The sequence below is a fragment of the Lissotriton vulgaris genome, chromosome 9 (genome assembly GCF_964263255.1).
Source record: "Lissotriton vulgaris chromosome 9, aLisVul1.2, whole genome shotgun sequence".
Classification (NCBI taxonomy): domain Eukaryota; kingdom Metazoa; phylum Chordata; class Amphibia; order Caudata; family Salamandridae; genus Lissotriton; species Lissotriton vulgaris.
Window position 1 is genome coordinate 395,057,731 of NC_141697.1, and position 23,850 is coordinate 395,081,580.

General features: G+C 44.6%; 1 protein-coding gene across 16 annotated transcripts in view; it reads left to right on the forward strand.

Annotated features, from left to right (window-relative positions):
• Positions 1-23,850, forward strand: part of EML1 (EMAP like 1) — an 899,863-nt gene that overhangs the window by 787,112 nt on the left and 88,901 nt on the right. For all 16 annotated transcript variants that reach the window (XM_086937774.1, XM_086937770.1, XM_086937771.1 and 13 more), the window contains 6 exons: positions 9,026-9,121; positions 10,679-10,813; positions 15,293-15,392; positions 17,634-17,788; positions 22,450-22,575; positions 23,466-23,597. In XM_086937774.1, coding sequence (XP_086793900.1) covers positions 9,026-9,121; positions 10,679-10,813; positions 15,293-15,392; positions 17,634-17,788; positions 22,450-22,575; positions 23,466-23,597 — 744 coding nt within the window. The remainder of the gene's footprint in view (positions 1-9,025; positions 9,122-10,678; positions 10,814-15,292; positions 15,393-17,633; positions 17,789-22,449; positions 22,576-23,465; positions 23,598-23,850) is intronic.

Below are 23,850 nucleotides of genomic sequence, written 5' to 3' on the forward strand. Positions count from 1 at the left end.
TAGTCAAAATGTCTCCACCAACCAGCGGTCGGACCAGAACCCCTTTCGGCAGTCCAAAAAGGTTCCGTTAAATGACAACAGAAGAGATAGGCAACAAGAACAATCAGTCAAAAGAGGGGACGCTTTCGGGAATGGGGCCCATGCCCTAGCAGGCAAGCGTCCGAGTTCCAAGGTGTCCCAGGGCCATTTTAGTGGACCAGGCCCAAATCCAAAGAGCCGGCCACCATTTTGAGAGTCCTGTTGGAGCCGCCTATCGCTGCACCGCAAGAGTGGGCGCAATTCAGCTGGATGGTGGGCGAGACGCTGTAGCCGCAAGAGCGGGCGCAACTCAGCTGGATGGCGGGTGAGGCACTGTGCCGCAAGAGCGGGCGGAACTCAGCTGGACGGCGAGTGTAACGCTAAGAGGCGCCCCACTGCAGATGAGGTGCCTCCAACCCCCCCCCCGGGCACTCCACGCTGTCTTTCGGCGCAGCAATGTAGGATGGCCACACCAGTGAAACTTGCTGGACACCACCTCGGTGCCATCCGGATCGGAGAGGCCAGTTCGCGCCGCCTACACCCCCCCCCCCCCCCCCCCCCCCCCCCCACCCCGGGCACCCCACGCCGTCTTTCGGCGCAGCATTGTAGGATGGCCTCTAGGCGCCGGGAAACCCTTCTTGGGTAGTAGCTGTTGCGCCCTATAAATTGACAAAATAAATAAGCTGGCGTCAGCATGAGAGTACCACCATCTCGTAGCTCCATCGTGGCCATTCCGCAAGCAATCATGGCAGCCGCTCCCCACCGGAAGCCTGCTGGAGTCGGGGGCCCGATGACTTTTGTAGAATCTTCAAGGCTGAGGGGACGCTTTCGAGAATGGGGCCCAAGCCCTAGCAGGCAAATGTCCGAGTTCAAAGGTGTCCCAGGGCCATTTTAGTGGACCAGGCCCAAATCCAAAGAGCCGGCCGCCATTTTAAGAGTCTGTGCGCAACTCAGCTGAATGGAGGATGAGGCACAGTGCCGCAAAAGCGGGCGTTAAACAGCTGAATGGCGACTGAAACGCTAAAGGGCGCCCCACTGCAGCAGAGGAGCCTCCATCTGGGGAGGCGGGGGAGGCCCGTTCGTTCCGCCGCCCCCCCCCCCCCCCCCGGGCGCCCCACGCCGTTTTTCGGCGCAGCATTGTAGGATGGGCAGACCAGTGTGGCAACTTACTGGACACCACCTGGGTGCCGTCCGCATCTCGGCGCGCTGTGCTGCCTTCGGCCTATTCGCATAACGGACCACTATTGACGCCACCTCACAGGCCGATGGATTTTGCCGACTAAAAGACAAACCAAAGCAGCCCATTGTTGCTTTGAGATGGATGTTGCAGCAGGCTGCCATGTAAGTAGTTGTTTACATTTTTTTTTTTTAACGTGTTTACTTTGTTGGAGCGTTGTATATATTTATAAGTTATTAAAGTGTTATAATCCTACTACTTTGTTGGAGTGCTATATATTTTTAATGTGACACCTAATTGTGAAGACTTTGATGTACAAAAAGGCATCCCTGGAATCTTCCGCTTCAGGCTCGGTCCCACACACCCTTACAGTGAGAATCCCCTCCCCAATCACAATACAGGATCGTTATCAGATAGTAGGAATGCGTGTGGTGTGACGAATCTCATGGGGTGGGGGCCTTGATCTACTGTAACTCCTTTGAAGAGGGGTGATTCTTTACAGTTGGGGCCATAAACTACATCCGCAGGGCTAGGTGATAGCCTGGGACCGGCCTGGACAATCAGACACAGAGGAAGAGGAGTGTCAGAGGGTGCGGTAGTGAATAGGGTGAAAGGGAGGTGTCGGGCGGGCACAGGGTGTGATTCTCAGGGAAGAGCAGCGCAGATGGGGGGAGGTTTATGGCCCATGCATGAGAGAGCGGGGGTGACCAGTGCGTGGGGGAGATGCTTGCGAGGGTGGGGAGCCATGCTGAGGATCGGCGGCGTGCAGAGAGTGGGTCTGGTCAAGGCATCTAAAATGGCTGCCGTGCACGACAAAAGTGTGGCATTGGAAAAAAGGCAAGATGGCGCAGACAATGTTTATCAATACGGATTAATTTATAACAATTATTTTTAACAATATATTTACTCGCAGTGACAAAATGGCGGTCAACACTTCCTGATTTCCTACGAATCGAACATTAACAGACGTCACGCAGCCCAAAAAAAAAACCCGCTCACGCGCAGCCGCTGGAAGACATGTATCAACATATATGAGCATCCTCAGCCACCCTCAGAAAACATAGGGGGTCAGGATACGTCTCCCGTACCCCCATACCCATTTCTCACATTGTTTTTTCCTCCATCTTGTAATTTAATTAAAACGAAACACAAAATGGCGAATTCCCGTTTCGCGACCCGGTTCGTGAAACGGGAAGCGCTTCTACTGCAAAAAATCAATTCTTTTTTATTTGCCCCACGGGACCCTTTAATAACCCCAACATCATTCCTAGGGGTCTACTTTGCCCCCTTTCATTAAATGCCCCCTTCGTTTTTCTCCTCCTTGTCTCTCGATCCTACCGATAGACAAGATGGCGGCCGTTCCGGACTGTTTAGAATGTTGACAGACACCGGAGAGCCAATCAGCTTCGCTTCGCAAAGTTCCGTAACGCGAAAAGTACGCGAACCGGAGCGCTACCCGGGACGCTGTCACAGATATATCTGTTTTTTAAAATGTTAATTTCTCAAAATCCACTGGAGCACATATATTGAGACCCAGCAAAGGCACATCGGGCTAACAGTCCCTACAATTTTGCCAAGTTTCGTGCAAATCCATTCAGCCGTTCGAGCTAAAAGTGAGGCCAAACGCCCTATGGAAAAATGAATGGGAAAAACGCGTTTTGGGACCCCCCTTTTTTCTCGGCCCCCCTTGACGAAACCCTTCCAAATTTTCAGGGGCTGCTCAAACAAAATGTGCCATTTGCCTGAAAATTTCTGCAGATTCCGTGCACAAACGCCAAAGCTATTAGACATAGGATTTTCAAAAGTCCCATAGAGAAAAAATCCTAACTATAAATACCTACTGGCGACCGCCAGTAGGATATATATATATATATATATATATATATATATATATATATTGTAACCAAACGTTAAAGTGACCGTATAAGTTGGGATTATTATATTTTACTTTACTTTTTTTTTTTAAACGTATAACTTCTCAGGCACCGCCATACTGACCACAGCCTTTGGAGGTGTGTGACATAAGTTTGCCGCAAGGCTTAGCTTGCAGCCAGGTCCTGTGTTACCACCCACCACAGTCTGCCAGTCCCACATTGCGCACAGCCGACGGTAAACCCGCTCAGAGGCAGCCAAACCAACAGTGTATGGCCTTTGGTCATGCGCGGCATGGATTGAACCCAGGCTTGCAGCCACACTTTGCGTCCAAGCCCTGCAGGCAGCCGCCCACCTCCATGCTGCAAATGATCTTCAGCATTTGCGGCGTAGGGTTGGCCTTGGGGCCACTGGCTCACCTCCCCAGCCTTAATATGCCCCAGGGATCCCATCCCCCAGGACCACTTTCCAATTAAATAGGAGTGGGTGCCACAAGCCCGCCCCCCACTCCTGAACCTATTGTGAATCCTGGGACCCCATCTCTGGGGCCTCTCTATAGGCCCATGAGGGGCACCCACAGCAGCACATTGGGGGCCCTGGGGTAAGCCCCAGGCCTCACAGCCCCAGCAGACTCCCTAAATGGTGTGGGAGCCATTGGTTTCCCTGCTCACAAGCGCGCAAACAGGGAGACAAAAATCTTCGTCCACCCGGCGTGAACATTTTTAAAGCTCCCTCTGGGTGGGAGAAGACATACCTTGCCCTGGGCTCCAGGAGTTGGGGCATGTGCCCCCCCTCCCTCCATTTTGTACCTGTGCCCTGGGGAGGTCATCCGTGATGTCATAAATGATGCCCTAGAACATGTCATCAGTGATGTAATGTGAGGTCATAATTCAGCGTATGGTGAATTATTATGTAGTTAATGATCAGTTTTAACAATCACATAAGTAAAGGAAAAAGGGCATACGCTGGAATTAACCTATTAGTCAAAGAACCAATTGGATAGCCTTGTAGTGTACATAAGAATCCAAAATCTCATGTTCACCTTATTCATTCAAACGTGAACGAATGATCCAGTTTACTAGCTCCTTCAAGCAATAAAGCCACCGCCGTATTGGACATGTATGTTATTGTCTATGCACATTTCAAACGCCAAAGCCAGAGATTTCCATAATTTCTGTACTTGCACTTAGGAGGCCTCGAGAAGAATGTTAGGGCAAAGTAATTGATGTGGATATCTCATTAGAACGTGCGTGGCCTTTAATGAATTTGATCTGGTTTTGTAAAACATTCCACTACTATCAGGGGCTCTGAGCTGAATAAAAACAGCTATAGATGAAAAGTAGGCATCAGAATGATACAGTCCAATTAACACTTGCTAAAGTCGTGTTGTAGCCAGACGCGTTTTATATAATAACTTGCCAGTGATGCACAGTGCCTTAAAAAATATTGCTCCGACCCTTAAGCAGCCAGTGCCTCTGGAACAGCACTGAGATGTGGCGTCTTCAACCAGCACTGTCAAGCTGTCAATATCTAGAGGGAGGATAAGGAAATGCATTTTGAGCCATTGGTAAAGTTGTTGCAATAGCTGGTTGCATTTTTGTAAGATTCGCAGATGAACGTGGTAGAACTTAGCAATACGATGGTGAACCGTACAGTGCTTTGACATTATTCACGAATTAGTAGAAAAGAGCTCCTCTGTTATGGCTCCTAAACACTGAAACAAACTAACGAGTATAACTCTAAATCCCAACTTTCCTATTTTGGTTTCTTCAATCTTTTTGACTTTGGCACAGCTACATATGGGACCCCAGGTGCCCCAGGCGATTTACAGGGCAGCTGTGAGCTTTCTGCAACCTTGTTGTAATCCCCCAAAATTATGGTATGCCTAGTAAGCATGTGTTGGATCTAAGCTAGTGCGAGGTACTCGTAGTGGCATGGATTACTGTGCACTATATATCTGCATGTGTTTGTATGTATGTAGTTTTATTTGTGTAGCATAAACCTGGCGGAGTAGCCACAGAATGCTGGACAGTTGGCGAGATACGGGGGACGATTCATGATCGACTGGTAAGAAGGAGGCTCCTATCCTGAAGGGCGGAAGTGCTCTGGGCTGTGACCCAACAGAGATCTGGTGTCCTGGCAGGACATAGCTCAGGTTCTTTAGAGACTGGTTAATGGCCTAACGTATCTCCATGTCTTTACTGTTGGGTCGATGTAGGACTAGTTGTCAACACAAACTATGATACCACGGGTATCAGACTTGGGCCTGTATATTGAAAATGGCCAATCATGATCCTGTTTTGCCAGTAATGGAAGAAGCAAAGGGACTGGGTGAAAGGCTGCACCATTCCAAAATGGAATCTGGACCTTCGGGTTAGGAGCCAACTGACAGTGACGCCTCTACAAACAAAATAGCTAAAGATGTGTTTACTGAATCAGGACAGCCAGATCTAGTCAAGAGGACCAGACCCCACATCAAGGTTGTGAAGACGCAAACACTTTCAGGTCCCTCCGTTGGGTTCAGTCCCTCAGTTGGGTTCTTCTCCCAGTTGAGAAGTGAATCTCCCTTATTTGTCTTCTGTTTTTCAGGGGGGTTTGAGGCGGGACTCTGGTGTCCGATTGGTTGAAACCGGTTAAATCCCCTTTGTGACCTTACCTCCAGTAGAGCCAAAGGGAAGAGCTCCATTATCGGAGAGTGAAGTTACATGGGCGGAAGGTCTGGCATTGCTTTCATTCAGCAGAGAAACCATACAAATGGATAAGATGGCCAGCTATACTGCCCGACAGGTAGGACTTCTTTCAGAGAGGGAGTCCACAGCATAGTGACCCATGAACTATGGAAACCTGCAGGAGAAACACTATCTTGTGCAGCAATACACTCTGTTTTTTGTTTTAATAACAGACTGATCCCACATGCCATGATCATCAGGGGATACCAGTTACAGGAAACTGGACACACCTTTTCCAAAGAGTCTGTGGGCTGTAACCAACACAGCCCGTCAGCACATCATTTGGGATGAGAAAGCATTGGCTGCCATCACTCAGGGGTTTCCCCTTTAGTGAACCTTGTCAGCTGAGCAAAGCCAAGAAAAAAACAAAATAAAGGAAGGCAAGACCTAATGGTGAGCTTAAAAATCTTAAAATCTCGTGTCTATCATTTGCATAATGAGTTTTTTTTTTAATTTATGGATTTCTGACCGCTCATGAGTTTGACTTTTTAAAGAGTCTTTAGCTATATATGTTGTGTTAAAATGGTCGTACTTACTCTCCTGGTGCAGTCCCTTCTACTATGGAACCCACTTGCTCAGCTGTTAATGCATCATTCTTGCAATAAACAGTGCTAACGTATTAATAGTTGGGCAGTTTTAAGGCAACAGAAAAATATACAGGCCACCCTGCATCTTACATCCCAGTCATCCATAAAATTGTAGAGCACAATATTTCTATTGTGCACCGGAAGAAAAATGCACTGATGCCTAACTTCCTTATTTGAGCAATGCCCCATAGGAATAAATATAAATTAGTTCTTAATTTGGATTCAAGAAGAAATGCAACCGGTGGAGATTATGAAACTCATATACTAGGGACAATGTGGGCCAAAAAAGGCAATCTTTCAATCAGATTTTAGTGTGGGTATATGGGAGTTATGGAACATGAATTGGTACCGCAAAGTGATGTGCGATTTTGCTTCCAAGCCATCCTGAGAGGATCGCATGGCAGCAACATGCTGTCTCCGAATAGAAACTACATCGCTCTGCAGTAAACATGTGAGTGTGAATTGGCACATTAAAGGAATTGTATTCAGGTCACGTGGCAATAGCATACCAGTTAATCTCTTAATACATCTATCTTGGTCCTCTGTATTTTGAAGCCAGCCTGAAAATAAGTGTAGGAATTCAACGTTCGATCCTGCTGTGCTCATAGAATCCCAGCCTGCACCTGGAAGCAGTTCCTTTTCAGTCTTAGCCCTCAAGATCCTCATTCCAATAGCTGGGGCAGCCAGTTAACAGACCCGGTCCTCGGGCCAGTTTAGACCAGTTGCACTGGGAGAACCTGCCAGCGGTGCGCCTGAAGCGGACTAGGTTTAAAGAGGTCTAGGTTAAGACTACGGGTGATTTCACCGGCTTCTGGGAAGACTTTGTAGAAGGGCTTATTGAATTGTAGGGAGCTTCTTCCAATATAGATTCATCTTGAACTGGATTCGTTCTGGAAGTCTCCAGGGGAAAAAAAAAGTCTAAATGTTTGATGGAACATGTACCAGCTTTGTTGGATCAAAAGGTGTGCAAGTGGCACTTTCCAAAGACTTGGCATTGTAGGATCATCTGGCTGGCCAAGACGTGCCCTCATCGGGGAGCTATATCGCCTCATCCTAATTTTGTTCAGCAAAATGTATTCACCAAGGTGTTTCACTAAGCAAGTTTGGACTTTCAATTTCTCTGAGAAATGACTTGCTGACGAGGCAGCTGACCAGAGCAGAGGCAAGACTCCCTGATTGAAGCGTTTGCCTTTGCGGATGGAGTCTTCTCATTGGACAGTGTGAGCGCGCAGATGTGAATCACTAACTGACAGTCGCCTTTCTCCTCAATAACTTGCAAGTGCCTTTGCCCGCAGCATTTCATTCTGTACTTGGGCTGTCAGCTGGCATAGCACACTCCTGTCATTGCCGAGTCTGTTAAGTGTATTGCTTTCCTACAAACTGAAGCACATTATTCTGAACACATTGGCCAGTGCCTAAATAATATCTTGAGATTAGATCGTAAAAAAAGCATAAACATTTGCATCACCGGATGGATATATGTAATTGATGTTCAGGGGTACTCTATTTAATAACCTCCGCTGGGTGGAACAACAAGTGAGACCTGTTAAAACTACAACTTTAGGACATGCGCGCTCACACGCAAACTCAATCACTTTCACTCTTAGTGGTAATTTAAAACACCTCGACATGAAGTTAGAATGCACAAAGAAGTCCTTTAATTTTGCTTTGAGAATATGATGCCATATTTTTTATGATACACCTGCACCTTCATTGTGTGTTTTTGTATTATTTGCCAAAGCTCCTGCTGTAAAGGAGCCGTGTAGGCATTTTGAGGATATCTATATCCGCTATACCACCAAGACTGTTGCGGCTGCCTCTGCCCTCCACTGAGGGACTCCGTAGAGACAAAATGCTGAGACTACCTTAAGCTTAAAGGGCAAGGCAAGCCTGGGCCGCCCGTTATTATTTATCTCACATAGTTATGCTGATCATGGCCGTCACCCATTGCTAGGTCAGTGGATGCAGTTGTCCATCAAAATGGTCCAGGGCGACAGACTTTCATGGCCCGTCCTCTGGCTAGAACACCTGAAGCAGAGTTGCTAGTAACTGGGTCATCGTTCTGATGTCTCCTGTAATTTACAATGCAGATACTGTAGGCGCTGAACTACCTTTGACCCCGCTATAGTAGTGTAAAGTCATGAAACAGTCAGGAACCAGCATTGCTCCTGAAGTAATTTGTTAGTCTGGGAAAGTATGAAGTTCACAAATGATTAGTTTTTATTAGCATATGTTTTTGCAAAACACATTTTAAAATTATTTTGTGTGATAAGTGCATCCCTACATATATGAATTCTTCGAAATGCATTTCAGTATATTAGTTACATCACTGAATGGCGGCTTGAGCCAGAAGAAACCAGTGTTACCAATGGTACCATTCTTAAACCAATGAACTGTGAAACATTGAGCCTGACCCCATTGATCAGTGGTAGGAAAACATTTTGATCAACACCTGCATTACTGCAGTCTCGTAGATGAAAATAAAAACTGCTCGCACCCAAGAGGGATAGTTTCAGATGGGTGGTTTCATGTTTAAGGGCTGCCCAGGCACAGCTTCAAGATTTATTTTTTTTTTTATTGTTCACAATGTCTTATTTTACATATGTCCACTTTAACTTCAGGCATGTCATGCTTTCTTCTAGAATGGAGGCGGTAACCTTTGTGCAGTTGATGATTCCAATGATCACGTGCTCTCCGTCTGGGACTGGCAGAAGGAAGAAAAGTTAGCCGATGTGAAGGTATCGACATCAGAAAATGTGTGTGATTGTTTTACTTCAATTTAGGAAGCATATTGCTTGTGTCTGCTAATCAGACCTGCTTACAGTTTTGGTAAGTGTGAAGGAAGGGCTGAGGCAGGGTCATCTGGCTGTTCATCGCTGTTCATGTGTGATGGACACTATGCCCTTTACTGCACCTTAATTTGATTGTAACTTTTAAAAAGAAAAAGAACCCAGCTGGGGAAAAAAAAAATCTTGTAATAAATTTGTAGCTGAAATTCAAGCCCGAGGTGAGTAGGTAGGTGTGAAGAATGGTAATCATCACACCCCTGAGAGAGCATGTTTGCCTCACTGGTGACATCAGGGTCACACACCTCTTAAAGAATGGGCTCAAGATTGTATCTAGTACAGAGTTCCTGTATGCATTTTGACAGGATTATGGTGAAACACCCCTGCAAAGTTTGCCGCTTTCTCGCAGAATGTAGGTTGTTGGATACAAGGTGTTAGTTAACCTCCTATGCAACCATATTTCATGCTTTTCCTTAATTAAATTAAAAAAAACAAATTGGAATAAAAGAATAGGCATGTTGGGAATGTTCATAAGTCACCATATACTGGTTTTAATTATTTGTGTTGCACACAATGGACAAACGTAAACCGATTTAAAACTGTAATGTGTTTAATCTGCCATTAGGAACATAAATGTATGTGCAGGTTTAAAAGTCCCCTCTCCTAATGTGCACTCACATCGACTTAATGGGCCTTACTCCCTCCCCTGTCATGTGCATTGCTTTCCCACTTGTTACTATTACTTATGCATACTGTATGGTAAGTAAAGTAAGGCCAGAATATATTTTGTCACCTTTTGCTGTTTAAACCTCCTACGAGCCTTTATTTTTTTTTTTTACCATAAAAATAGGTAAGTTTATAACGCTCATTTGATTGTTGTACATCTACTTGAATAAACCGTAAGGTCATCCTGAAATATACAACATGGACACCGTTACCCGATTTAATATTAGTCTATGGAGAGTTCAAGACTCGTTTAAATTATTTAAACAAATTTAGAATTGAAAACGTCAATAGAGCATGCAATTTGCACTGGCATTATTTTAAGGGGATATCTGGAAAAGTATTAAATCCGGTCTGGAGTTCACCTAAGGAATTTGTTCAATCACACTAGCTGTGTAGTGGAGAAATGACCATCTCCGGACTCTTCCTCCTCATTCAGCACTTCATCCAGAAATGAGGATTTTCAGTTACTGTAAATCTGGCCCCAAGTTTTCTTTCGAAAGCCTGTTTTCATTGTTTATCGTCTAAGGCTTTCCATGCGGGGGTCTATCGTCTACTCTAAGGCTATTCATGCGGTGGGCTGGAATATGAAGACCGAGGTGACGTGGGTCTGATGGGTTGGATTTTGAATCCTGAACTCTCCTACAAAGTTAGTTATGATGAGAATGTCTCCAACTATCAAGAATTTCTTTGGTTTAAATAAGTTGCTGACTAATTCTCTATCCTTACATTTGAAAACACGTGTACCAAAGTATCATTGTATGTTTTTTTCTTTCCCTTTTTTAGTGTTCGAACGAGGCAGTGTTTAGTGCAGATTTTCACCCAACAGACACTAATATAATTGTTACCTGTGGAAAATCACATCTCTACTTCTGGACGTTAGATGGGAATTTGCTTGTGAAAAAACAAGGAATATTTGAGGTGAACATTTTTGCATTATTGTCAATTATGTATTCGGTCAAAAAACGAGAGGTTGTTGATACTGAAGTGGCAATACAGTGATCTAAAGCTGTTGCAATTTCTAGTAAGTATATGGCTGTGTCATTTTTAAAGCTTCTTTTTGCCAGCAGAGGCCAGTATGATGAACTACACACATCCACGTTCAATTAAGGTGTCCCTGGAAGGTGGGGTGGGCTATTAAGGGGAAGACATAGATACTGACACAATAAGGGTGGGGTGGCTCTCAGAAAACCTGAAGTTTCTTAAACCGCACACATGATGCACGTTTATTTCTGCCTTTTACTTCCCAAATGTATTCCCAGGTGTAAATTTCCTTAGCAGTAATTTATCATAACTTAAGTTTGTACACAGATCACTAGAATGACATTTGCAGTGATCTGCTATCCCTTTAAGTATGCAGTGCTTTATACAAAGAACTAACTGTACTGGAGAGTAACAATAATGAGTAACTATACTGAGCAACGATACTGATCAGCAGGCACGAGCCTTGGGGTATGACTACAGGTCATTTATAAGAGAGGTAGCCTATCCCTCAGAAAATGGGTACTCACAAGGATCTTCCCAGGGGCCAAAATGGATGGAGTGTGATGTGGCGGAGCCGCATTGATGCTAGCAGAGTGGGGTCGGAGAAGTGGTATACAGAGGATGTAGGGGGATCGAAGCAAGTACATGGTGTGGACTGAGTCTCATGCAGTTATTGAGTCTCACTCCATACTGCCCTCTGAATTAAGCCTTGGTCTCTAGAAGAGACCTAGATTTAACAGTACTGTTAGGCTGCGTCAGATTTTCTTATCCCCTACTGCTATATATGTATGTGGATGTATGTAGATGTATGTGTGTGTGTGTATATATAGATGTTTGTGTATATATAGATGTGTGTGTGTATATATATATATATATATGGATGTGTGTGTGTGTATATGTGTGTGTGTATATGTGTGTGTGTATATGTGTTTATATATATTTGTGTGTGTGTGTGTGTGCTGTAACTTGTGCATCCCTGAGCCACAACTAACCCGACACAAAGCCATCAGAAGGAACCAGACCTCGCTCACTATTTCCCAACTAAATGTCAGGTCCCTGGTTAAACACCATGCGGAGGTAAAAACTCTACTGGTAGACGAAAACCCAGACATTATGTTAAGTGAAACCTGGCTCAAGGACGAACGGACTAGCATTCCTAATCTAACGTTACCGGAGGGGTTCTCTATGACCTCCATTAACAGAGACTCTAGAGGAGGCGGCATTGCCGCCATTTATAGAACATCTTACTCTTGCTCTTTCTTAAAGGAAAACATTACGGTATGTGAATGTGCCCGTTTTAAAATCACCATTAGCCCCCACTTTTCCTTATCTGGCCTTTTTATCTATAGACCCCCGGGACCTTCCTCCAAATTCATTGAGGAGCTCCTAGAGTCAGCTCATGCGTTGGTCGCTAGCTCCGCTAATTTTACGATCTTAGGGGATTTAAACCTTCATTTTGATACCATTTCGGATCCAATCATCAGCAACCTCCTGGCTGACCTAACAGCCTTGCCACTAACCCCCCTTATGCAATCTTCTACCCACTCTGCCGGGCACCTACTTGACCCGGTCTTTACCAATATCCCGGGAGCCAGAGCGGATCCACCTAAACCCATGGGTTTGACGGACCACTTCCTCGTCACAGTCGCGACCTCGGTCGCTACCCAACCCAACAGGGCGATGCCTACTTCTTGCCTCAAACGACCCTGGCACAAACTCCAGAATTTGGACTTTCCGGCCAGCTTAGGAGAACCTAACTTTGAAATCACAAACGACGTTAATGCGTCATATGCCACATTCCAAGAGTGGATTACCAAAGGAATTGATACTCTCATACCGGCCAAATGGACTAGAGGACTTATTACCCCATCTAATCCATGGTATGACGAAAACCTAAAAACATTGAGAAAAAAAATGCAAAAGAGCGGAACGCCAATGGAGGAAAGAATACAAGGACTAGGACAAAAACTCTTATCTGACCTCACTCAAAATATATCACAAAGCTATACGCACTGCCCGCGCTTCCTTCTATGCCATGGAAATCGACTCCAGCTCCAACCCCACAAAATTTTTTTAAAATGAGTTCAAAGCTACAAACCGGGGGCAACCCTGCCTCGTTTATTTCATCCACCCAACAGTGCGAAGACCTTGCCACGTTCTTTACTGATAAGGTAATGAAAATTTACAATTCCTTCTCACAAAACCCCTCCGTCCACACCAGCCCTCCTAACTGCCCCTTGAAGGGACCCAGGCTCACCCATCTGCCAGCTATCTCTCACGAGGACCTAGCTAAATTTTGCAGAAAGGTGAAATCTGGTGCCCCCTCTGATCCCATGAGACCAGCTTATTTTTTAGGAGCCTTAGACTTTTTTTCTCCCCTCGCTGGCCACACTTCTCAATCTTTCCTTTTCATCGGCTACAGTACCCACCTGTTGGAAACAAGCATGGGTAAATCCTATTATCAAGAAACCCACCCTAGACCCCACTAAACCGGAGAACTATAGGCCTGTATCACTGCTCCCCTGGGTATCCAAACTGGCAGAGACCCACGCTAATACAGTACTCATGAACCACTTAGCAGAAAATAACATCTTAGACCCCTCCCAACATGGGTTTAGGCCTTGGCACAGTACGGAGTCTGCCCTTCTTTCCACCACCGAACACCTCCGGAAGATTATGGACTCCGGTCAGAGTGCTGCGCTGATACTACTCGATCTCAGCACAGCCTTTGACACGGTTTCCCATAATATCCTTCTAAGCCGTTTGGAAAGTATTGGAATCCAGGAACTGGCACTTGAGTGGTTCCGATAGTTCCTTACGGACAGGTCCTTCCGTGTGTCAGCCCTCCCCATTTATTTCCCAACCTCAGACTATAGGCCAGGGAGTCCCGCAGGGCTCTTCCCTCAGTCCATCCCTTTTTAATCTGTACATGCAGCCCTTTGCGGCAGTGGCCAGGGAATGGGGTCTCACGCTGGTGTCGTACGCCGACGACACACAGCTGGTAATCACCCTGACGGAGACGCCCTCCACTTCCGCCACAAGATTTAGGGATGGACTTGCCGCAGTCGCCAACTGGATGACTGCAAACTGCTTACAACTGAATGCAGGGAAAACCGAGGTGCTACTCCTAGGCAAGAACCCTAGCTGCTGGAACGACCACTGGTGGCCCCCCTGTTGGGCCCTACCACCCCTCCCAAATCTTTGGTCAAAAACTTGGGTGTATGGCTCGACTCCGCACTGAACTATCAGACTCATACAAAAAAAGTAGCGGCTACCTGCATCGGGCTGCTGAGAAGCCTCAATCCTATTCTAGGCTTCTTTGACCACAAAACACTGCAGCTCATTGTCCAATCCACCATCCTGGCTAGATTAGACTACGCAAGCGTCCTACTCCCGGGCGCTAATAAAGCCGAGACAATCCGGTTCCAGCGAATACAGAACGCTGCGGCCAGAGCAATAGTAGGCCTCCCCAGAAGGTGTTCTGCTAGAGCCACCATACAGAGACTCCACTGGCTTCCCGTGGAAGCCCGCATCCAATTTAAAGCCCTGACCACGGCTTTTAAAATCCTGAAAATAGAGGGCCCCGAACTCCTTCGCTCGCTTTTAACACCTTACACCCCCCAACGCCATTTGCGTTCTACGGGGCAGCACTTAGTAGTGGTTCCCCGCACGAAGTTCTGCCGCATAGGGGGCCGCTCCTTCAGACTGCTGGGAGCAGAACTTTGGAACTCCCTTCCCCTCCACATCCGTTGCCTCGACAACCTGTCCGCTTTTCGCAAAGCAATCAAAACTCACCTCTTCCCACATCTATAAACTTTCTCTCCCCCCCCACCCCCCCCTCACAGGTTGTGCTATGGTTCTTAGCGCCAGGACGCCCCGTTGCTGGGGCAGCTGTTGCGCTCAACAAACCTATAACATAACATATATATTGTGTTTCCTGAGAGAACCAAAGGTTGAAATGACCTCGTTAGGTGACAATGTCCGTGGCAATATAAAGTTTTTAACTCAAACCACTGAAATACAATGTATCTCAAGTATTTATAACTCGTGCCCTAAAGGTAAATATAAGTCATGGCCCCACATAACCCTTCCCAAGGCACTGCTCTAAGACAATCTAAAGCCTCTACATATTTGGGATAGCATGGAGACGTAGTTCAGCCAAAATAGCAACTTTTATTTCAAAACCACAACTTAAGTTCAGCCATCTGTAAACTTCGAACAAAATGCAGTGGATTTAAAGTTAAAAATATAACAGAAAATTCAAATCATGGTCTCAATAAATCCGCTTTTATCTGTGTAAAGAATTGGAGTACAAGAAAAATAACAGGCTCATTTTCTTTCAAGGTTGTTTTGTTTGTATAATAAGTGATCTCGCTGAATTCTAAAGCTTCCTATGTTCATGTGAAATTTTTTTAGAAACAAGAAAAACCTAAGTTTGTGCTGTGTGTGACATTTTCGGAAAATGGTGACACAATTACCGGAGACTCGAATGGAAACATCCTAGTTTGGGGAAAAGGTAATGCAAAACATGATTTCATAACCTCCTTTTTTCTTGTTGCGGGACCATTGACCAGTTATTTAGTAGCATGGCGGGATTTTGAGATTGTTTTTGTGGTGTAGAATTAGGCAGTTCTTGTTGACCATACGCAAAAACACTGGTAATGTTTGGTGATACTGGGAACATTCAATTGATTCTCAGTTGAAATAGTTGGTATAGCATGTGTCTTGGCGTTTACACTCTGATTCCTGCCACTGACACTATTGCAGAGTTGTCTGTTGTAAGTCGTCATTTGCAAATTATAATGTGACCCTTGACAAAGGGTTTAGTTTAGCTTGCTGTTTATTCTGGACTTAAATTTGATTTCTGATTTGAACTTAATAGTTTAACCTCTTTTAAACCTCCTTTTGTTACAACCATCTATATAAATATCCTATGTAGGACTGGCTGCAAAGTGTTGCCATACCGACTGGATCACAGTTTTAGTAGGCCCATTTTGAGAAACAAATAGCCTTTTATCAGTGTTGTGCTTAGTCCTCCTACCAGCCACCACAATATTACCATTCAAACGGCCTATTTGAAAGACTTCTCTTCTCCACCTTATTCAGACCTTCATGTCTAGCACCTACCTGAAGCTAGAACCTACCAAAAACTGAATTCCTGCTATTCTCCAACAACAAACAATAACTAGAAGCTTAGGAGTTAATTTGTGTGTATAGTCATAATCTTTGAATAGTCCCGCCCATGTGCAGGGACCCCGGAGCAATCAAAATAGTCTCTCAAGTTGTCTTCTTCTGCAGTCCTGCATAGACACTTAAGAGAAAATGAAAGACAAACAATGCACCCTGACGTTAACAAGGCTACATTGGCCAGCACTTCACCCTGAAGTGGAAAAAGATAGCCAAATAATACCACACTTGGGGCACTTGTTAAAGCTGGCATTTTGACAAGAAAGAGTTGGTTTGGCTGCTCAACAAAGACAGCAAATGGAAGAGAAACACTAAATATCACAAAAAAGCTCCAAAAATTGAAGTTATACCAATAAAGGTAGAGCTCAATGCTCCAGGGTCCTGCTAGCAGGAGCCAGCAAAAAGAACTGAAAGAAACTTGCCTTTGGCTGTGCATCATGGGATACAGTGGGATACAGAGGGTCTCTGGAGGTTTCCTTAAAGGCACGGTATCCCTTTTCCAGATACATAATGGCAGCCTATGGGGCTTGTCTGTCCAACCATTCCTCTCTATCATGACAAAGGATTTTTGTGAAGGGGAGTTTCTATATGTGTGAAACTCTGTAAAATGTGTACATTTACATATTATTTGGCTATCCTTTTCCACTTCAGGGTGAAGTGCTGGCCAATGTAGCCTTGTTAACGTCAGGCTGCATTATTTGTCTTACATTTTCGCTTAAGTGTCTATGCAGGACTGCAGAAGAAGACCACTTAAGAGACTATTTCAATTGCTCCGGGATCCACGCACATGGGCGGGACTATTCACTAGATTATGACTATAACCGAGATACCCCTACTACAGAACTGGAGTTACAGGTAAGAAACTACTCCTTATCGGAGGGCCCCTTTGATAAAAATGCCTCAATGCATTGTCCCCTATGTCTAAAGTTATTCTGGACACTACTTTGCCATTTTGCCTTCTCTTGAAGCTCCACCTCCCTCCTAACAAAACTGATGTTCAGTTAACTTCAAGAATCATAGTACTCTATTGGCTGCAAAACTTACATTAGTGTTGATCCCACACCTCTCGCGATAGCCACAGTTCTGGAGGCTGCTATCTCAACCCCCCCCCCCCCCCACCACCACCACTCTCCTCCTCCCCTGCCTTCCCTCATGAGCCTTCTCCCTCTCCTCCCCATCTGTAAATCTTGGTTCCAGCCTTCCATGCAGACACTGATTCTAATCTCCCCTGGACACCCAACACCAAACAGTTACCAGGCATTTGTACAGAGCGGCTCACCATGCATATGCCACATGAGGACATTGAGAATGGATATAGGCCTCATTGTCCTTGTTCTTTGCTAGACTGTTCCTGCTTTAATGAGAACCTTTCATAATTTTACATTTTATTTCACTTGATTATGCCACCTCCAATCCTCAAAGGGTTTGAGTGCATGAATTTCCTTCATGGCTATAAGTGCTGGCAGGTGTTATGCACTACATGTAGGTAATAGAACGGTAGGATTGGCTTCCATGAGAAACATGAACTGCATGCTGTATCTTTCAATGTGTTTTCTTTGTGCTCTGCTAGGTACAAATAGGATCCGCCATGCCATCCAAGGAGCCCATGAAGGTGGCATATTTGCCCTGTGCATGCTGCGAGATGGCACACTCGTATCGGGTGGAGGGAAAGACCGGAAACTGGTCTCTTGGAATGGCAATTATCAACAACTGCTTAAAACTGAGGTGAGGCCATTACTTTGTGATCTGCTGCTTCTAAAATGTCGCTACAAGCAATGTGAGGAAAAAAATACCAAAACAGAAACACTAAAGTCTGATAGGTAAGTACTTGGGGACATTACTGTGTATGTCGCCCTACTGCTTAACATGCATAAAAACATACAATGTATAAGTTAGCTGTGCCTCTTTAAGCTCTTGGAGGCAGTTGATTTGGGTCGCCGCTTCAGGGCATATGTGAAATTGCTTTATACGGATCTTACTGCTTCGGTCTGGATGGCTGGCCACTGCTCCTTCCCCATTCGGAGGGGCACTAGGCAGGGTTGTCCGCTCTCTCCAATGTTCGCAATAGCCATTGTGCCCCTGGCCGCCTGGGCTCGCCTGGACACTGGCCTACAGGGCCTTGACTGGTCTCCGGAGAGCTCAGATAGGGTTGCACTTTACGCCGACGACTCCCTGTGGAACGTCTCTTCATGGCCGAAACCCCGCTGCTCCACTTCTTAGATAGCTCCTCGTCTCTGATAGAACTTTCCCCGGCTTGTAGGACGGTCATTCAGATCTGGAGGCGGGTGGTCCGACAGATGGGTTGGTGGGGCAAGCTAACCGGTGCTACGCCTCTTTAGCTGGGCACACACCTCCAGCCAGTCGCGACTTTGGTCGGTTTCCGTAGGTGGGACGACATTGGGATTTCCGTTTTGGGAGACATAATGTGGGGGTCCACACTCAAATCCTTTCAGCAGCTACAGTAGGATTACGGCCTCCATAAAACACAATTTCACAGAAATCTGCAACTTGGACACGCTGTGTCCCCTTTCACCCACTGGAGGACTGGTTGCTTATGGGGGATCTGGATGCCACAAGATTCGCCAAATCTACCAAACACTAACTACACATTCCATGACAACTATACACCGGACTCCGGCAGCGTGGAAAGCAGATGTGCCCGCATTGACAGATAATGACTTCGCGGAGGCACTGGCTAGCCCCTGGTACTCTGCGGTCTCTACCAGATATCGACTGATCCAGTTTAAATATCTCCACAGGATATACTTTACACGTTTACTCCTTAACCCCTTGCGTGCGGGCGTATTTTCCGCCTGTGCTGACTCCGCCTTGCGCGGGCGGAGTCATGACTGAACGGTTCCGTCATCAGCACAGCTCACCCGTAGCTGATGACGGAACCGTTCTGTCATCAGCACGCATGGGGGTAATAGGATGGGGGCTATTTGGTCCCCTATGTGCCTCTGTTGTGATTCGGAGGAGGGATCGTTTCTCCATACTGTGTGGAGTTGTGGGGCACTGCAACATTTTTGGACGGGCGTAAGGTCCGGTTTAGGGTGGGTGTTGGCATGGCACATTCCTGCAGACCCTCGACTGATTCTCCTACACAGTGCCGAGGACATTGGGGGGAGAACAGATATAAAAAGCATTTGTTTCTGGGGCTCGCACTAGCTAAACGCGACATTGCACAACACTGGAAGGCAACATCCCCACCCAGTATAGGTACCTGGAAGAAAGCAATGGATAGGTGCCTGTCTGCTGATGTAGCAGTGTTTCAGGCTCGGGGATGTCCGCAAAATCACAAGAAGAACTGGGCCACATACCGTGGCATCGACCTGTCTCTCCTGGGACCGGCGGTCTCTCGAGACCCGATAGATAGGCTGTTTGTGAGTAATTTACCGATATAGGGGAATGGTGTTGTGCAGAGGTAAAATAGCAAGATTGCACTATATTTGTATAATGTTATATAAATGGTGTATGGTTGGGGGGGGGGGGGGGGTTGGGTCTGATGTTTGGCAGACCCCTCCGGGGATTGTACTAGGTGCCTTGCAATTGTATATTGTATCTATTCATGGTTCGATGCTCGCCGGGCTTTGCCCATTTGGTACCTTGAAACTCAATAAAATTTGTTTAAAAAAAAAAAAACCTACAATGTACTCCATTTTAATGTATTATTATTATTACATAGATATATCTATATCCCTTCTCTCTTCTTTGCTCGCTCCTCCTTTCTATCTTGCAAATTAATTTTCAGATGTACCTTAGCAAATGACAAATTATACCAGTGTTGGCTAAGTGAATACTTGCTTTTAATTAATACACATTTTTTTGAGACACAAAGTGCCTGGATATAGTTATAGTTGTTGAATATGTTTGACTTTAAGAGTGGCTATTTTACCTGGTAACAGATTTTATCATGTCTGTCGGTTCTTTTAAATCTCTCGTTTTCCAGCAGGAAAATGTATGGTTTACTTTGTAACTTGAGGAAGTATTTGTTTATTTTAAAACTGTTTTGGAAATTAAGTTTGTTTTTACACCATTTGGTCCGTGCTGGATGAGATGGCTTTCAATTTTTGTTGCACATGTGTTTGGCTGGTGAATGATTTCTAGAAGTTTTATTTGCTGAATATTTTGCTTCCAGATTATACTTTTCAGGTGCATTCTCATGAGCACAAGTATAATCTATATCCCCTGTTATATGAAAACAAACACATAGCTGGTTAATTCAAGTGAGCCTTTGATACATATTGATTTGAGTGGTTGTCCCGAAACATAAGATAATATCCCAAAACACGTATTGACAGTTAATAAGATGCCATGAGTTTCCAATGGGGAATAGAATAACCGTATCGTCACATGACCATTTCACCATATAGGCATGGGAAGACCCGAATCTCAGGCTGCTTAATTGGAGCCTAGTACTGGGATTGGGCTGTGGGTTGAAAGGGCAGCCTAATCCCAGTACCTAGCTCTCCAATTCCTATCCAAACTATGCAGAATTTTAGAGCTCTTTACTGCATGTTTGCACTTTGCACCACAATTTTTACATCCTGGCTCCAGTTGGTGTTGCACAGGTGACGATGAATGAGTCGATGGAAGCAGAGTCTAAAATTGTGCAATTAAATGCAGGAAGCCTATCAGGAAGCCTTACACCGCACACACTGCTGCATGAATGAGTTTATCCCCCCATTCCTTGCATATACAGTTTGGTGTATCTCTTAAACTAATGGCCCTAAGTGGGCCTTTCACTACATAATTTGCAATATTTCATGTTGCAACTACATTTTTTGATATGACCCCCCCCCCCCCCCGTTTTCCCATTTCCGATATACTTGTTATACCATGCATTTCAATGTTCTCTGCCTTGTAACTCGTATCATAAACTTTACTGTTGGCCAAAGTGTTAATATAAATGCTTTATAATATGTCAACTTACCCCTCGTTGAGATGTCTAACTGCCAACGCAATGTACCTAGTGAGGGTGAAGTAGAAGAGGCAGGGCACGAAGAATCCTGCTTGCTTACTGCAGGGGCAGTTCCTGAGTATTGGTCCTACTCTATTGCATTAGACGGCCTATTTCCTGCTCCGCAGCCTGAGTATGTTATGGGGGAGAAGCTGGCTGATGAGCATGAGGCTTGTGGCACAGCAGAGATGGAGGACTGCCCCTTAAGCATAAATGGTAATGTGTCCAAGCCTAGGGAGAAAAGCTGTTAGCTTTGTAAACCTATCCTCAGAATGACTTGTAACCAACCCAAGTGTAAGCATTGCAAGGGTCACACTTGGCGCTGAGGACAATAGGCAACACTCTGGTTTGAAATGACAGATGAAGTTTGCCCATCCTCTTTGTCTGGTGTGTTTGAGTTATGGTGCGGAAGGCCTCCAGGTAAATTACTTCTTACAGATTCACTTTGAATACTGAGGGTGGATCCAAATAAGGGATTGTGTACTGTGGTAATTTTCTGTGCTAGCTCTGCTTGCGCCACAAAAAAGTACAGACAGGCTGGCGTGTAAACCCTGCTCCAGCTAGAGTAGATCATTTAATTGGGTCCAACATCTCAGACACGGGTAAGTGGAAGGTTCTCGTTCTGAAATGCATCTTCCCAAATCTCCTTTACGGAGTACAGTTATCAGATGTTTCCTGAAATGCTTTGAATCCTATTTTCAGCTTCATGTTGTTTTGCAGAAATGGAACCTTGGTGTATAGAGCTTGTAGATTTTTTTTTAAAGTCTGGTTTGCCTTTTTTATGCAGGTAGTTAAATCCTTTCCCTTTTAAGCATTGTACATACGGTGTTGAATTATCTCTTTTTCCCTGCCGACAGTATGTGGTGAGATTTGTGTGTATATCTTGGCTTCCTGGTTCTGAAGCTGAGAGAATTTTTGTTGTTTCTTGGATAGGCCATTATATGTCACTACTATAGCCATAACACGATTAAGCCAGATATGTACTTTGCCTAAATCAGTTGGAGCAGTTTACAAAGCAGCAACACCCCAGAGGCTAGTTTTGTTTTATCTTTATTTAAAAGGTGAGGCTTGGAAACTACAGAATCCCCTGAAAAAAAGTTGTTACGCCTTGCATAACCCCTGGACTTTTCATAGATGACTAGTTAAACATCAGAGAACATGAACCATGCTAGCAGCTGATATTTCTCTAAAGGGGTGCACTGTTTTTTTTTTTTTAGCTTGAATGTCTCTTTTTTTATTTAATTTGTTTACTTTTCTCCTTTTTCTTTAAACAATACAATATTTTACTTTGTAGGTATATGTAAAAAGAATAGCTTTGGTTCACAGAAATGTCTCTTCTAGAAATACTTCGAAGCAGAATTCTTACTTACTTTTGTGTCAAACACTGTACTCGTGATGTAGACTGATCTCTTTGAATTGCTTACAGATTCCTGAGCAGTTTGGTCCAATCAGAACGGTAACAGAAGGAAAAGGGGATGTTGTACTGATTGGAACAACAAGAAATTTTGTACTTCAGGGGACGCTGTCTGGGGACTTTGACCCAATTACTCAAGTAGGTTGTCTCTGGGGTTTTAAACTTTTATTTTTGTTTATCTTAAGTGTTTTTGTAAATCTATGCCATATATCTTTTTCTTTGAAGGCTGGCTTACTGATAAAGCTTGGCATTTTAGACCTATTCCTGATTAGAATCCCATCCTAATACTCTGACGAAATAAAGCATACTAACCTGCTAAGAAGATATTGAGCACGCTTTCTCTCTAACAAGACTGATCAGTCCAGAATATAGACACCTAGCAGTTGGTGGCAATGCATTCTTACATGCATTGTAGATTAGACATGTAATTACCTCCATGTCTAAGTTTATTTGAACATGAAGGAAATCTTGCTCTGTATGAAGGAAAGTACAGTAGGTGCCCTTCCTTCATTGAATGTCTGAGTGCAGGGTATATGAAACAGATAGTGGGTTGTACCTTTCTAAATGTGGATCAGCTATTTCAATACACAGTGCATGTTAGTAAGTATCGTCATTCAGTATACATATTTAGCATTAACATTGAACTACAGTAATCTTTCATGTAGTTTATTGTTCATTATCTGGCCTGTATTCAAAACACATTTCACACTACTAGTGCTTCTTAAAGACCATCCTAAAGACTATTGTATTGTCCATAGTGTTTACTCCGAATTCATTTGCCGTAGTGGTAATGTTTTTAGTAATTTATAATAAGGGGCACTTATGTACGGCCTTCGTACTTGCGCTGTCTCCTCAATAAGGAAACTCTAGAATTATTTTGGACTTTTTGCTTAATGCAATTAAAATATGTATATATGCGTTCCACTCGAAAAACATCCTCTGATTCCAGATGTTGTTATCACATGGAGTAAGGAATTGTCATGTTTTATGTAATGTGCTTCCTTTTTTATTTTGGCGAATGTTTGCAGGGTCATACCGATGAACTGTGGGGACTGGCCATTCACTCATCTAAGCCTCAGTTCTTGACATGTGGACACGATAAGCATATTTCTCTCTGGGATGCCACCATTCATCGCCCTATCTGGACGAAAACCATTGAGGTAAGTTACGGAGTCAGTATTTTTAATTTGCTCTCAAAATGATATCCTTGATCTAAACCAAATTCCTTAAATGTGCTGATCAAGGAATTGTTCGGTAATAGTTTTCATGTTTTGGGATGTCGAACAAATGCCCGATGAGGTTAACATATGTGAGCACTGCAGAAAGTAGATTTCTGGAACCTGCTTATTGAAATGCTTCATATTTGTTACTTCAGGCAACAAAAAAGCTTATGATGACCCAGTTTTTGTTGTC